Source organism: Oncorhynchus mykiss, chromosome 14 (assembly GCF_013265735.2).
Source record: "Oncorhynchus mykiss isolate Arlee chromosome 14, USDA_OmykA_1.1, whole genome shotgun sequence".
NCBI lineage: Eukaryota > Metazoa > Chordata > Actinopteri > Salmoniformes > Salmonidae > Oncorhynchus > Oncorhynchus mykiss.
The window spans coordinates 20,200,091-20,215,658 of record NC_048578.1 but is presented as its reverse complement, the minus strand read 5'-3'; the positions used below and the strand labels follow the sequence as shown (position 1 = coordinate 20,215,658).

Here is a 15,568-nt window from a genome sequence, read left to right as displayed (position 1 = left end):
AGGAAGGAAGGAAGGACTCATCTTTAAAATATTCGAATGGGGCCTTCGGGTTCGGATCCTGCCGTATTTCGTTCGAAACTGTCGCATGCATGTCGCAAGTTGACGTCACTTGCTGCCTATAAACTGCGAAACAGGCGTGGGGAGACTATTGAATTGAAATACATGTTATTGGATTTTTGTTCATTAAAGTCAAACATCAAGCAAAAATAATAGACTTGTCTAGGTAGAGAAGAACACAGCAAACGCGACCAACGAGGATGTTTAAGAAGTAGGTATTACGCATGATTTCCCTAGCTAACTTGCTATCTACATGACCAGGCAGCTAGTTAGCTAACTATAGCCACTTAGCTAGCTAACTATAACATGTTCTTAGTCTTCCAAATAGACTTATCAACTGATAACTCTTGATTAGCTTTCATTTGAATGAAGGGTCAAACTAACATGAATGTGTTTCTATTGTCTCGTTTCAGATTTGATGAGAAGGAAAATGTTTCCAACTGTATTCAGCTGAAGACCTCTGTAATCAAAGGCATCAAAAACCAGCTGTTGGACCAGTTTCCAGACATTGAGTCATGGCTCAACCATATCATGCCAAAAAAGGACCCTGTCAAAATAGTGCGATGGTAAGTCAAGAAGATAATCTTTTCCCCCTTATCAGTGGCCGTGTTCGAGACTATGTACAGTCAATGGTTTCAGATCAGAAAGTCCATGATGCACCTCTTTGATTGAGGGGTTGGGTTAAATGCGGAAGACACATTTCAGTTGAATACATTCAATTGGACAACTGACTAGGTATCCCCCTTTCTCAGTGTGGGTAAATGTTGACTAACTGACTGATCTACAAATAATAATTAGTAGTTATTTATGATCATGCAAGGTGATTCGTTGATCAGTCAGTCACAAGTCACCAGCACTGTCTGCTGCAATGTCGAACAAGTCCATTGTATTTTGAATATTTGTTGACATCAGTTTTACTAGGCCAAGATGGACTGTGAAGGAGTGTAGTCTAGCCTACTCCTTACCATCCAAGGCCCTTAAGTTATGTCTAGAGGCAAATTGACTCTGGCATCCAAAACAGTCTGATACTCCATATAAATGTAAATGGATTCTCAATTGCAATTGGGTTCAAGAGATACAAAGCCCTCTACTTTCATATCACATCAAAATAATTTTACAAATGCAAAAAACACTTATTCTACATTTTAACTGTTGCAGCCAACAGTATAAAAAAAATAAAAAAAACTTTCAACACTTTTCTAGCTTCCTTCTTCCGTTACACACAGGTGTTCGGAGATGCTGGATATCTATTTAGAAACGGTGTCGGGATTGTTGTACACATTGGCCCCGTTGCATGCTTCGGCTGAGAAGCCAAGGGGGCTGGATATTGCCCCCCCTTGGGTGGACAAGAGAAGAGTTTGACATGTTGTTTTGTGTTCCGTCATCCAACCTGCAGCCATGAACACATTGAAATCTTGACGGTGAATGGAGAATTGCTCTTCTTCAGACAAAGAGAAGGACCGTTCTACCCAACCCTCCGACTGCTGCATAAGTGTAAGACCTCTGCTCTTTTTGATGTGCAGGTGTCTGATGAATTGCTGTGTTGCAGTGTACTGTTCAGTAAGTTTCTCTGTTCATATTTTACAGACCCCTTTATTCTTCCACACCAACAAGTAGACAAAGGGGCCATCAAGTTTGTCTTAAGTGGAGCCAATATCATGTGTCCTGGATTGACGTCCCCAGGCGCCAAACTCTACCCCTCTGCCTCAGAAACAGTAGTTGTATCCTTCCTATGACCGATTTATGTTGAACATTTATGTTCAGTACAACATCTTACTGGGCTGTATTCTCAGTGTCTAATAGTGAAAGTGTTTATTTAGGATCAGGCCCCCTGGCCCCCATCCATCCAATTATATTCATTGTGATCATGATGATGCTTTCAGAAACTAGGAGGTCCAAGTTCCTGTTGGAAATGTCTTACCACTAGATCGGCCCTCAAGTCGGAGTTCCAAGTGGGAGACTCAGACCAGCATTTTGATACCAGAGTGTATGAGTCACTGACCTTTCAACTCTCTGACCAAAAGATGCTAAAACAAGGCCAATCACAACCTTAATGTTTATAATGTTGCAGTTTGACCCATACATGTTTTTACACATTTTTACCTTCTGAACCGTTATGTCAGCTTGTAATGATGTCATACACCAGCATTGGTGTTTTTGGTTCTTCCTGTTAGTATCAAGTGCATGTGAGATGGTGTTTCCTTGACAATTGGTTTCAGGCCATAATGGCGGAGGGCAAGCAACATGCCCTTTGTGTCGGAGTCATGAAGATGTCTGCAGAAGACATGTAAGTATCATATCATGTGCTTTTTCCTATTTGGGTCTTTCTATAATCTAGGGTACCAGGGAGGATTTCCTACACTGAACAACTTGTTTCAGCTGTTGATAAGTTATTGATAATAATCTGCAAAAAATATTCTTCATGTCATTACATTAATATAAGGGGGCATAGCTATATTCAATCAAATTCACGAGTTGATGTTTAACCCTTTATCATGGTTGGTGTCTTGATGGATTTTCCCCAAAATTGAGCGGCATGAAACATTACTTTTCTGACCTTGCATTTAAGATGGCGTTATCATGTATTAAGCATTCATCAGTTAAATTAGACATTGAACTTGAACCCTTTAAGAATCCTAGATCTAGCTGTTAGTTTCTTTTTTGTATAGAGCTCTCAGAAATGCAGTGCAGCTATTGTGGTGGAAAAACCACTCAGAAGGCAGTCCGATCTCAATATAAAAAGCTTTATTACAAGCATGCATGCAAGGTAAAAAAACAATTCGACTCGCTCTTAGATTTCAGACATTTATACAGACCCAGGATGGGAGGGGTGATTTCAGACATTTATACAGACCCAGAATGGGAGGGGTGTTGCACATGCCCTTTGAATGAGCCTGTTAATTCTGCTTATCAATAGATGGATTGTTTCACAGGAAGTTAGAACACAGTAGTTTAGAAACAGACTGGTTATATTTAGGGATGCGCCGATATTACATTTTTGGCGGATACCCGATTGTTTTCCTTGCCAATATACCCAATACCAATAATCAATATTTAAAATTTGAGGCCTTTAAAATATTCTAGTACAGTTAACTATTTAACACACACGGACCAAAAAGTTTTGTTGGCATTTACATATGTCCCCATTACCTGTAAAACAATCAAAACCCATTTATTTTACTTATTTGCTGGGTTTCGTTGTTCATTTGTTCAGTCTTTTCATTCTCAACCAGGATTTCATCATGATGTCAAGCAGTGAAGTTTCAGCTCTGTCTGTCCGTGGCCTCTTCTGTCATGGGTCCTCTTCCTCGGTGCGCACTGTGTCCATTTCCATCTTGTCCAGCTGTGTCTAACATTTCACATGAACCCTGTTTGTCTGCATCGAAGTAGCCTTGTCCCTAGCATCAAAAAAGGTGGCGACACAGTAAAGCAGGTCAGAATGCCACCGAATCGCTTGTTCACAGCCTCTAGTAGAGTACTTTTGCAAGTTAACCCCACGGTCTGTGTCTGCAGTTTTGTTGAGCAGGTGTTCCACTGCCATGACAGAGGGTATCACGTCTGCTGCAGACAGTTTGAGCTTATTTCTCCAGTCAGTTGTTTGAATGTAGTTAGGAGTGTTCATGTTTACAAGTTTCAAAACATGTTCTCAAATGCCATTGAAATGGCAGCAGCGGTGTGAGAACCAGCACATTCTGGAGCAATACGGCTTTCCTTAGTACGTAATCCTTGTTGACCCACTGTGCTGTCAGACTCATAATGCTTATGGGGCTGACATCACTGGTCCAAATGTCAGTCGTGAAGCTAATAGCAGTGACGCTCATGGATGCTGTGTAACTCTGGTAGGGCAGCATCTGAAAAATAGCGCCTACTTGGTAGCGTGTACCGGGGCTCGAGGTGCTCAACCAGTCGGCGAAAGCCAACATCCACAACAGAGCACAGATTGTCATTATCTTGGCGTTAATGGATTTCGCCTTTGAGTTGTCTCGCTGAAATGTTCTTACTCTTTCAAATGACTGCTGGACTTGAACTTGTTTAGTTGTTGGAAGTGTGGTAAGTTTTTTTTTTCTTTCTGCTTTGGTTCTAAGTAATCGCTGAACGTCTGGGGGGATGCACTTTCAAATGGGTGATTAGGTTTGTGGTATTGAAATATTTCACTTTCTCCCCTCTGGAAATAATAGCAGCACAAATGTTACATATGGCCTTTTTGTTAGTTTCCTTTGAAACTTGAAAATGGATCCACACAGCAGACATTGTGGGCCAGGTTAGGAATGCTGTGTTGCACGTGTAGCGCTGTATTTTTCATGCCGTCATTACGTCATCTACCTACATTATATAGGTATTCATGTCAGCTTTGACATCGGTTTTGCACAACAGCGTTAAACTAGACAGATCCGATGCTGACATTTGTAGCTAATATCGGCCGATTCCGATCTGCTTACCAATACATTGCGCATCCCTAGTTATATTACAAAAGGGCAACTTGAAACAGTGCGATTTTGAGCATATCAGGGAACAGAGCAACCTTACAGACAAGATGAGGAACAGAATGACCTGTCCCTTCTACAGGTCATATAAGATAACAAATCAAAATGTACTCTGCAACAATCTCCCCTTTTTATGTTATCTCAGCATAACTAGTCCTGGTGCTCTGTAAACCAGGGGTTTCAGACTTCCCTGTCTGGGGGGAAATGGCATTTCAGTCATAAGAATGTTCTGTCCCTCTTCTTCCAGATAGGGAGCAGAGGGGACAGATAGGTTAACATTATTGCTCACACTTTGCTTGAGAATCCGTTTGACACAAAGGCATATACAAGTTACCAGCCAATGAAAACGTAGAAAACAGAATAACAAAGGAACAGATGTTTACAGCATTGATAAGCTCACCATCTTCCCAGGAGAAAAGGCTCTCAGAATTGTTCAGTCACAATGGCTGATATAACCGATTCTCCTGCCTTAGATTGTTCTACCACCAGTCTGTCAGCCGCTAGCACCTGATGACAGACTCATGGACAAGTCCTTCAGATGTTCCCCATGCTAGTATAAAGCAGTGGTAACTATAGCGGTTATTTTTTCTAAGCGTCAACAAGCTAGTATTATCAAAAAGTTCAGGCACCACTGGGTTGACTAGCTCTGCACCTATCAGAGTCCTAGGGAGAATGGCATACTGGTCATCCATTAACAGAAATGATCTAGCATCCAAGCAGAAATCAGATGGAACTGGACAGGAGTGAGTGGTGTTTTCCAGGAGTCCAGTAAATAAGTTTCTGCAATAGGATCCATTTCCAGGTAGCAGTTCAGTGTCATGTTATGGGTATGCATATCCAAAATGATCTATGAGATTGCAAAACCCATTGCTTCTAACCAAAAAAGTAACCTTAAAACCTAAACTGATACGGTCATTAACATGGTTCTAAAATAATTATGCATTGATACTTGGATGCGCATTTGGTGTCCAGCTGATTTATTTAAGTGTGATATTTTCTCACATCTGATCCAGGAAGGAATTTTCAGCTGTTGTGATAGCGCATGTAATGTTTGAGGAATGTCCAGAATGTGTCTCATTCATTACACCAGTGAAGACAGTTGTGCCTGGATCCACATTGGTTCTAATATCCCAAGATTGAACTGAGAAAGCCTCAAGGTAATGAGTTCCTTTACATATGTTTTTGCGCCTCGGATTGGACACGGAGTCTACTGTGCAGAATTCTATAGGATAGACTATTGCACAACACCCAGTGCTTTTCCTATTAATTATTCTGGATATATAGTGCATTCGCAAAGTATTCAGACCCCTTGACTTTTCACATTTTGTTACGTTACAGCCTTGTTCTAAAATGTATTCGATTTTTCCCTCCCCAATCTACACACAATACCCCATATTGACAAAGCAAAAACATTTTTTTAGAAATTTTAGCCAAATTATACTTTTTTTTTAATACATTTACATAATTATTCAGACCCTTTACTCAGTGCTTTGTTGAAGCACCTTTGGCATCGATTACAGCCTTGAGTCTTGGGTATTATGCTACAAGCTTGGCACACCTATATTTGCGGAGTTTCGCAGATCCTCAAGCTCTATCAGGTTGGATGGGGAGCGTCACTGCACAGCTATTTTCAGGTCTCTCCAGAGTTGTTAGATTGGGTTCAAGTCCAGGTTCTGGCTGGGCCACTCGGACATTGACTGTGTGCTTAGGGTTGTTGTCCTGTTGGAAGGTGAACCTTTGCCCCAGTCTGAGGTCCTGAGCGCTCTGGAGCAGGCTTTCATCAAGGATCGCTCTGTATTTTGCTCCATTCATCTTTCTCTTCGATCCTGACTAGTCTTAGGCCCGCCTCTGAAAAACATCCCCGCAGCATGATGCTGCCACCATGTTTTACCATTGGGATGGTGCCAGGTTTCCTCCAGACGTGACGCTTTGCATTCAGGCCAGAGTTCAATCTTGGTTTCATCAGGCCAGAAAATCTTGTTTTTCATGGTCTGAGTCCTTTAGGTGCCTTTTCGCAAACTCCAAGTGGGCTGTCGTGCCTTTTACTGAGGAGTGGCTTCCGTCTGGCCACCATAAAGGCCAGATTGGTAGAGTGCTGTAGAGATGGAAGAACCTTCCAGAAGGACAACCATCTCCACAGAGGAATTCTAAAGCTCTGTCAGAGTGACCATCGGGTTCTTGGTCACCTCCCTGACCAAGGCCCTTCTCCCCCGATTGCTCAATTTGGCTGGGCGGCCAGCTCTAGGAAGAGTTTTGGTGGTTCCAACTGTGTTCTTGGGGACCTTTTAATGCTGCAGACATTTTTTGGTACCCTTCCCCAGATCTGTGCCTCGACACAATCCTGTCTGAGCTCTACGGACAATTCTTTCGACGTCATGGCTTGCTTTTTGCTCTGGCATGCACAGTTGTGCCTTTCCAAATCATGCCCAATCAATTGAAATTACCACAGGTGGACTCCAATCAAGTTTTAGAAACATCAAGTATGATCAATGCAAACAGGATGCACTGGAGTGCAATCAAGTCTAATAAAAGGGTCTGAATACTTATGTAAATAAGGTATGTTTTTATTTGTAATACATTAGCAAATGTCTAAACCTGTTTTCGCTTTGTCATTATGGGCTATTGTGTGTAGATTGAGAGGGGAGGGATATTTAGAATAAGGCTGTAACGTAAGTCAAGGTCTGAATACACTGTGAATAACATTTCATAGCCCAGTGGGCTTATTCACAATATGATCTGGTAATGAAAACACGAAACAGTGGTGGAAAAAGTACCCAACTGTCATACTTGACCGTAATAAATGGCTCATGTAAAAGTCACCTAGTAACATTCGACTTAAAGTATTTGGTTTAAAATATACTTAAGTATCAAAAGTAAAAGTATAAATAATTTAAAAACCAGATGGCACCATTTTATTTATTTATGGAAAGCCACAAACTAAGCATGTGTATTTAGTGAGTCCGCCAGATCAGAGTCAGTAAGGATGACCAGGGATGTTCGGTTGATAAGTGCGTGAACTATTGACTATTTTCCTGTCCTGCTAAGCATTCAAAATGTAACAAGTACTTTTAGGTGTCAAGGCAAATGTATGGAGTAAAATGTACAATATTTTAAGGAATGTAGAAAAGTAAAATATAAATAGTTATGTATAGATACCCCCCAAAAAACAACTTAGGTAGAAATACTTTACACCACTGATGAAATACATTTTGTTTTCCTTGTTACACCTGCAATTTTAAACAATACCAGGGGCTTGAAAGTAGCCAACTTGAATTGGAGCTCAGAAATTCAAGTAGACTGCTGGTTTAGGCCTAGCTTGAAAATCAAATATTGACCGTAATTTGGTGTTTGAAAAGTCCTTGTAATTATTGTAGCCAATTTGTAAGTTCTGCTCCCATATAATTATCAGTGATTTAATTTTTGATCTGTTTGTGAGCGATGTGGCCAGTTGTGTTTGTTTCCCGCTGCTTCAATTGAAGGGTGAAGCCCTACTCTGTTGCGGTAAAACCACGTGCGGTTATTGAGGACGACAACATCTGTTGGCTTATGATACAAATCCTTCCATTATGTGTGCCTGCGTTGGCCACAGACTACAGAAAGATGGCCATGCATCCAGTCTATTTATTCAGGCAATGTCCACAATATTCTCACATTTTACAAATTAATCATTTGAATATCAATGCATTGCAGAGGCCTAAAAATACATTCTTATTTTTGGTATGTTGTTTCATTAGTCTATGGTTGCTATACAATAGTTAAATGTTGCATCATATGGGACAGAATTCTATATTTTGAAAGTTCCATATCTTAAACCTGATTGCTGACATCTTTATATATTTTGGCAGTATATCAACAATGGACTAAAAGTTTTTGGGTGGAGTTTTCCTTAAGTGGTAATGGCCTACTTTTGACACTTTACGCTTTTTTGGGGGGGGGTTCTATATTAGGCCCTATAAACAAATGACAATTAGGTTCTTGAAAAAGTCCCTGAATTTGACTTGCCAATGTATGTGTACTCTACTTAAAGGATGTGTAGTCCAAGGTCTATGTTGTATAGGTGGAGTTATGGGCCACTTTGCATATTTACTTTTATTCCTCTAAAGTACACAACTGCATAAAACATTTTCTTTCAAACCATTTTGAAATGTTGATCAGTCACACATTGGCCCCCTTATTTATAGAAAGACCCATTTACACCGCAGAAATGTACTTGTATGTGTACCCAGTGCAGGCTGAGGGGAGGAAGGCTCATAATAATGTCTGGAACAGAGCAAAAATGGAGTGGCATCAAACATACGGAAACTATTCCACTTCAGCCATTAACGAGCCCATCCTCCCCAATTAAGGTGCCACCAACCTGTGTGTGTATGTATACTACTGTACTTTTGGAAACTTGCCTAATGCTCATTCCACTTCACTTTTTTTGTGAGCAGAGAGAAAGTCAACAAGGGAGTAGGAGTTGAAACTGTTCACTATCTTAATGATGGACTGTGGCACATGAAGACGTATAAGTGAGATGTCTTCACCCCTGGACAACGTGAAGCTCTTGACAGTGAGGCTGCCAGTCAATTGTTTACACCAATGGACTTAGCTGTGTAACTAGCTGGAGGCTTTGAACCAATCCCCAATTAATGCACAAATAAAAACCTGCATTCAAGATATTTTCACGGCCTTTACATTTCATGGTTTCTTTGCCAATGTCGTTGGGATTCACTTGCTACCAGGAGCAAAACATTTTAAATGGATTGTAGATCATAGTACCACATATGCTGTTACATGGATTTGATGTTAAATCAAATAACTCTTTAGTGAATTGGAGGCTAACTGAAGATAAACTCCCCAAATAAATAAAAATGGTCACATTCAACATTTCAGGTGTTGCTTGTTTTCTCATACATACAATCTAGCTGACACTTGTCCATATTAAATCTATTCCAGGGTGTACAATGACGCTTGATGGGGCATGAATACAGGCGTGTTTTTAAACGTGTGCGCATTTCTCAAATGATTCAAAAGGGGTGTGGCAGATTTCAAAAGGCTTCAGCGATAGGGAGCCAAGAGGATACAGTTGTCCGCTTCTCCTCGATGGCACACCTGATTATTAACAAATTCACACTCCTACATATGGCGGCCCCTTTTCGGGTCACAAAGCAGACTTTCTCCCGATTGAGAACCACCTATTGGTTGTTGGATACAGCCGTGGTCCTGTTCTGACAGCATTGGGAAATCAGTAGAGAAGATGTGATCCGGAAATAAGTTGTCTCCTTGCATGGTCTCGACTGAAAAGCAGACTTGGCCTTGGAAAAACCTGTCATACCTGCTTTCCAATCTCAATAGGCGTTTAAAGGTTATGGGTATGAAATTAGGGCTTTGACATCAGTGAAAACAAAATCCATAGAATACTTCCACATAAAATATAATGGACACAGATATACTGGCGCAAATTAACTGATTACAAAATGAGGGTTACAGTTTCAGCCAGTTATCAGATAGTGGGGTATTAAGGAATGGGCCTGACAAGCATTTGTATGTCCTTCAAAAATTCAGACTTAGCCATATTAGTCATTAGTCCCAAAAAGAAGTGTACAAAACATTAGGAACACCTTCCTAATATTGACTTGCACCCCCTTTTGCTTTCAGAACAGCTTCAATTCGACGGGGCATTGACTCCGATGCTTCCCACAGTTGTGTCAAGTTAGCTGGATGTCATTTGGTCTGTGGACCATTGATACACACGGGAAACTGTTGAGCGTGAACCAGTATAGTTGCATTTCCTGACACACTCAAACCAGTGTGTGCCTGGCACCTACCACCCCTGTTCAAAGTCATTTAAAATATTTTGTCTTGCAATGGGCAACAATCCATGTCTCAAGACTTAAATCCTTCTTTAACTTGTCTCCTCCACTTCATCTACACTGATGGAAGTGGATTTAACAAGTGACATAAATAACTTTCACCTGGTCAGTCTCATGGAAAGAGCAGGTGTTCCTAATGTTTTATATATAGCGTATTCACACCCCTCGACTTTTTCCACATTTTGTTACAGCCGGAATTTAAAATGGATTGAGATGTCAATGGCTTACACGGAATACCCCATAATGTCAAAGTGCAAGGTTTCACATTTTTTACCAATTTAAATTGAAAAGCTGAAATGTCCTGAGTTAAGTATTCAACCCCTTTTCTATGGCAATCCTAAATGAGTTTAGGAGTAAAAATGTGCTTATCAGGTCATAAATTGCATGGACTCACTGTGTATAATAAGTGTTTAACATTAATGACTACCTCATCTGTTCCCCACACACAGATAATTGTAAGGTCAAGCAGTGAATTACAAACTGATTCAACCACAAAGACCAGGGAGCTTTTCCAATGCATCGCAAAGGGAACCTAATGTTAATGGGGTTTTTTTTAAAGCAGATGTTGAATATCCCTTTGAGCATGGTGAAGTTATTAATTACATTATCAATACACCGTAACCACAAAGATACAGGCGTTCTTCCTAACTCAGTTGCCGAAGAGGAAGGAAACTGCTCCGGGATTTCACAATGAGGCCAATGATGACTTTAAAAACAGCAAAATCCTAGAGGAAAACCTGCTTCAGAATGTCCTTGAGTGGCCCAGCCAGAACCTGGACGAACAACTGGAGAGACCTGAAAATAGCTATGCAGTGACACTCCCATTCAACATGTCAGAGCTTGTGGATTTGCAGAGAAGAATGGGAGAAACTCCAAATATAGGTGTGCCAAGCTTGTAGCGTCATACCCAAGAAGACTCAAGGCTGTAATCGCTGCCAAAGATGCTTTAAAGTACTGAGTAAGGGCCTGAATACTTGTAAATGTGATCTTTTTATTTTGTATAATTTGCAAAAATGTCTAAACCTGTTTTTGCATCGTCATTATAGGGTATTGTGTGTAGAAAAAGACTAATGTAACCATGTGGAAAAGGTCAAGGGGTCTGAATACTTTCCTGAAAGCACTGCGCGTGTAGATCTATTAGCTTATCAATAACAAGGGGTAAGAAACTGCTTCACTATGAGATAGGCCTATTTGGCTTTACAGTGCTCAGTATTTGGTTTAGCACTTGTCAGTAAGAACTGATTTCCCATTATGACTAAATGCAGCAACAGTCTCAGCAGAACAATTAATTTCATTTAGTTTTTGGTATTAGGAGGATAAACATGGCTGCCAATTTATTTAATCGGGTGTTTCAAGTGAGTAAAATAGTTACCCCAAAATTAAACAAACAAATCCACCAACAATTTATATTACAATGGTGGCAACCAATCATGTGTAGCAAACTGTTTAGAGACATCTCAATACTTCAAGATTATTTCAAAATGTTCACTCCATGTGGCCTTATAAACTCAGCAAAAAAAAAGAAATGTCCCTTTTTCAAGACCCTGTCTTTCAAAGATAATTCATAACATTCCATATAACTTCAGATATTCATTGTAAAGGGTTTAAACACTTTCATGCTTTTCTTTCTTTTACAATTGTGGAACGGTCGTTAAGACACTAACAGCTTACAGACGGGTAGGCAATTAAGGTCACAGTTATGAAAACGTAGGACACTAAAGAGGCCTTTCTACTGACTCTGGAAAAACACCAAAAGAAAGATGCCCAGGGTCCCTGCTCATCCGCACGAATGTGCCTTAGGCATGCTGCAAGGAGGCATGAGGACTGCAGATGTGGCCAGGGCAATAAATTGCCATGTCTGTACTGTGAGATGCTTAAGACAGCACTACAGGGAGACAGGAAGGACAGCTGATGGTCCTCGCAGTGGCAGACCACGTTACAATACCTGCACAGGATCAGTAGAGCCGAACATCACACCTGCGGGGGACAGGTATAGGATGGCAACAACAACTGCCCGAGTTACACCAGGAACGCACAATCCCTCCATCAGTGCTCAGACTGTCTGCAATATGCTGAGAGAGGCTGGACTGAGGGCTTGTAGGCCTATTGTAAGGCAGGTTCTCACCAGACAGATACTGGCAACAACATCACCTATGTGCACAAACCCACCATCACTGGACCAGACAGAACTGGCAAAAAGTGCTCTTCACTGACGAGTCGCGGTTTTGTCTCACCAGGGGCGATGGTCGGATTCGCGTTTATAGTCGAAAGAATGAGCGTTACACCGAGGCCTGTACTCTGGAACGGGATCGATTTGGAGGATCCGTCGTGGTCTGGGGCGGTGTGGCACAGCATCATCAGACTGAGCTTGTTATCATTGCAGGCAATCTCAACACTGTGCGTTACAGGAAAGACATCCTCCTCCCTCATGTGGTACCCTTCCTGCAGGCTGATCCTGACATGACCCTCCAGAATGACAATGCCACCAGCCATACTGCTCGTTCTGTGCATGATTTCAGGCAAGACAGGAATGTCAGTGTTCTGCCATGGCCAGCGAAGACCCCAAAAAAGAACTCAATCCCATTGAGCACACCTGGGACCTGTTGGATCGGAGGGTGAGGGCTATGGCCATTCCCCCCCAGAAATGTCAGGGAATTTGCAGGTGCCTTGGTGGAAGAGTGGGATAACATCTCACAGCAAGAACTGGCAAATCTGGTACAGTCCATGAGGAGATGCACTGCAGTACTTAATGCAGCTGGTGGCCACCAGATACGGACTTACTTTTGACCCCCCTTTGTTCAGGGACACATTATTCAATTTCTGTTTGTCACATGTCTGTGGAACTTGTTCAGTTTGTCTCAGTTGTTGAATCTTATGTTCATACAAATATTTACAAGTTAAGTTTGCTGAAAATAAACGTAGTTGACAGTGAGGACGTTTATTTTTGTTGTTGAGTTTAATAGCCTAAACTAAATCAGCCACAAATACCAATAAAAATGTCAATTGTGTTAATGAAAATGTATACTCTAGATTACAGGAATGTCAAACTCATTCCATGGAGTGTTAAACCATGCAAGGGGAGTTCCTTACTAATTAGTGACCTTGATTCATCAATCAAGTACAAGGTTGGAGCAAAAACCTGCAGACACTTGGCCATCCGTGGAATGTGTGGCACATTTGCTCTTCAGATTTCTTCATCTGTTCATTACTTTTCCACAATGGTATTATGTGCAGAGTGCAAATTCAAAAAGGTATAAAAAACTAAGAATAATAATTTGCCTCCCTCGAGTACTTGCCAACCTCCCTCATGCTCACAAACTGAATAAGAAAACTGTCTTTATTCACCACTTGACAGCAGCAGTCTGGTTAATGCCATATCTGCCCCAAAGTGGGAAGACTTGCACTTTAATCATTGTCAGAGCCCTCAGGGGGCAGGAATATCAAGGAATCATGAAAGTTGTGCCCATACGGGCGTAGTCTGTAAACTCCAAACATCATGACCTGCATCTGGTTTGGTGACATTCCGCTGAAGGTGATGGCTAAGTCAGAGCAGCAGCCCTCCACCACATCCAAGTTGTTTTTGTTCATGCTGTCTTGGATGAGTGAACCCACACTCTTACTGTTGAACAGGCCCTTACCCTGTGTGTCCTCGCCATTCTCTGCAAAGACTCCGGTGTACTTCAGACATATAGCTAATTGTTTCTCCTCGCTCAGCTTCCACAGGGCTCTGCCTCGCTCTGGACACTTCTCCTCATCCTTGAACACATTCACCAGCCTCTTGAGTGCCTCATAGCTCAGCACAATGCCGCTCTGGTACTCCACGTACTCCAGTTCACCCGATTTCATGGCATGGCCAATGTAGAAGGGCTCGTTGGGGTCCTTGGCCAGAATGAGATACTTAAGGTTCTCGATAATGGCGAAGGTGGTGGGCCGCGCCACGAAGAACCAGCGCAGGTCGCCGGCATTGTCATACGCATGCTTCAGGGCCTTGCGCAGTTTGGCCCACTCGTCCTGTTCGTTAAGGTCCACCGCTTCCAGAGCTTTGGCCGACTCAGAGCTGTAGAATACGGCTTGGTCGCAGTGTTTACCCCAGGTGTCCTTGGCTGTGGACCAATACACCAGGACAGAAGGCTGAACCATGATGACGCAATAGACTCGCACTCTCTGGCTCAGCTCCACCATCTGGGAATCAGACAGGCTCTGTAGCTCGTCCTTGGTGGGAGCCTTGATGTGGTGGTGGTGGTGGTCCTCTGGGCTGGACTGCATGCCTGGTGCAAAGCTCCCCAACAGGGACAACAACAGGCAGAATGTGCCTCCCAGGGCTATCCCCTTCACAAAGGAGCTGCCTTCCGACAACATGTTTGTCAACAGTACACGCTGAAAGTAGGAACAAACCATTAATTCACCATATTACTAATCAAACTGGATACTCATGACCGTTAAAGAACACGCTAGTTACATACCTAACAATGACTGTCATTTCATGTTATTCGAGTGTGTTGCTAACTACTGTTAGCATTAGCAAGGACATGACTCAACTGTCAGTGCAAAACTATAAAACTATTTAATGGCTGGCTGGCTACCCTAGCTATAACTTGACAAGCAGGTTACAAGTAATGAAACAAGGCGAATAGCTAGTTAGCTTGATTTCTAGCGAACGTTACAGATAGCTAGCTAGATTAGCTATAGTCACAAAAAGGCATCTCATTAAGAGAAACGTTTCAACACCCCCCCCCCCAAAAAAAATCAAGAAAACACTTACCTACAAACGACTGCAGCTGACAGAGAATTCCCTCCTTTCCTTTTTTGTTTCCACTCCTGTCGAAGGAGGTTTCCGTATGCTGATATACCTCAGGGTTGCAAGGTAGCTGTTGGATTTACAAACACAACGAACTTCCGGGTTCCTCTTCTTTGCTATCATGGCGTTCGCACACCTTGTTTGTGAATGCTGCCACCTACTGTGTTCAATCACTTTACATTTATGATACAAAAAATAAAATGGGGGGGAATAATAAAATTGCACACCAACCAACCATACACCTATATACCGCTATTTCATAAAGAATCTCAAAACATCTTATAACTCTTCTGCGGTAAAATCTCATACACCCAGGTACTTCACTGCAGCTGCCACACCTACACTCATTAAAAAACCCACTACCCCATTCCACT

General features: G+C 41.9%; 2 protein-coding genes across 3 annotated transcripts; one reads left to right on the top strand and one right to left on the bottom strand.

Moving 5' to 3' along the window:
* Positions 1-150: 150 nt before the first annotated feature.
* Positions 151-9,406, top strand: mcts1 (MCTS1 re-initiation and release factor). The gene is given in 6 exon segments (NM_001160677.1): positions 151-268; positions 471-623; positions 1,454-1,551; positions 1,645-1,778; positions 2,277-2,344; positions 8,975-9,406. Coding segments are annotated over 6 exon segments (546 nt in total). The 5' UTR covers positions 151-257; the 3' UTR covers positions 9,057-9,406.
* A 3,912-nt stretch (positions 9,407-13,318) lies between these two features.
* Positions 13,319-15,331, bottom strand: LOC110488964 (C1GALT1-specific chaperone 1). Of its 2 annotated transcripts, none has more exons than XM_021561461.2 (2): positions 15,159-15,331; positions 13,319-14,773 (listed from the first exon to the last, which is right to left on the bottom strand). In XM_021561461.2, the coding sequence occupies exon 2, from the start codon at positions 14,753-14,755 to the stop codon at positions 13,802-13,804; it is 954 nt and encodes a 317-aa protein (XP_021417136.2). In that variant the 5' UTR covers positions 14,756-14,773; positions 15,159-15,331; the 3' UTR covers positions 13,319-13,801. The 2 variants fall into 2 exon arrangements, with proteins under 2 accessions (XP_021417136.2, XP_021417137.2); XM_021561462.2 differs by having other exon boundaries at positions 15,163-15,318.
* Positions 15,332-15,568: the final 237 nt, after the last annotated feature.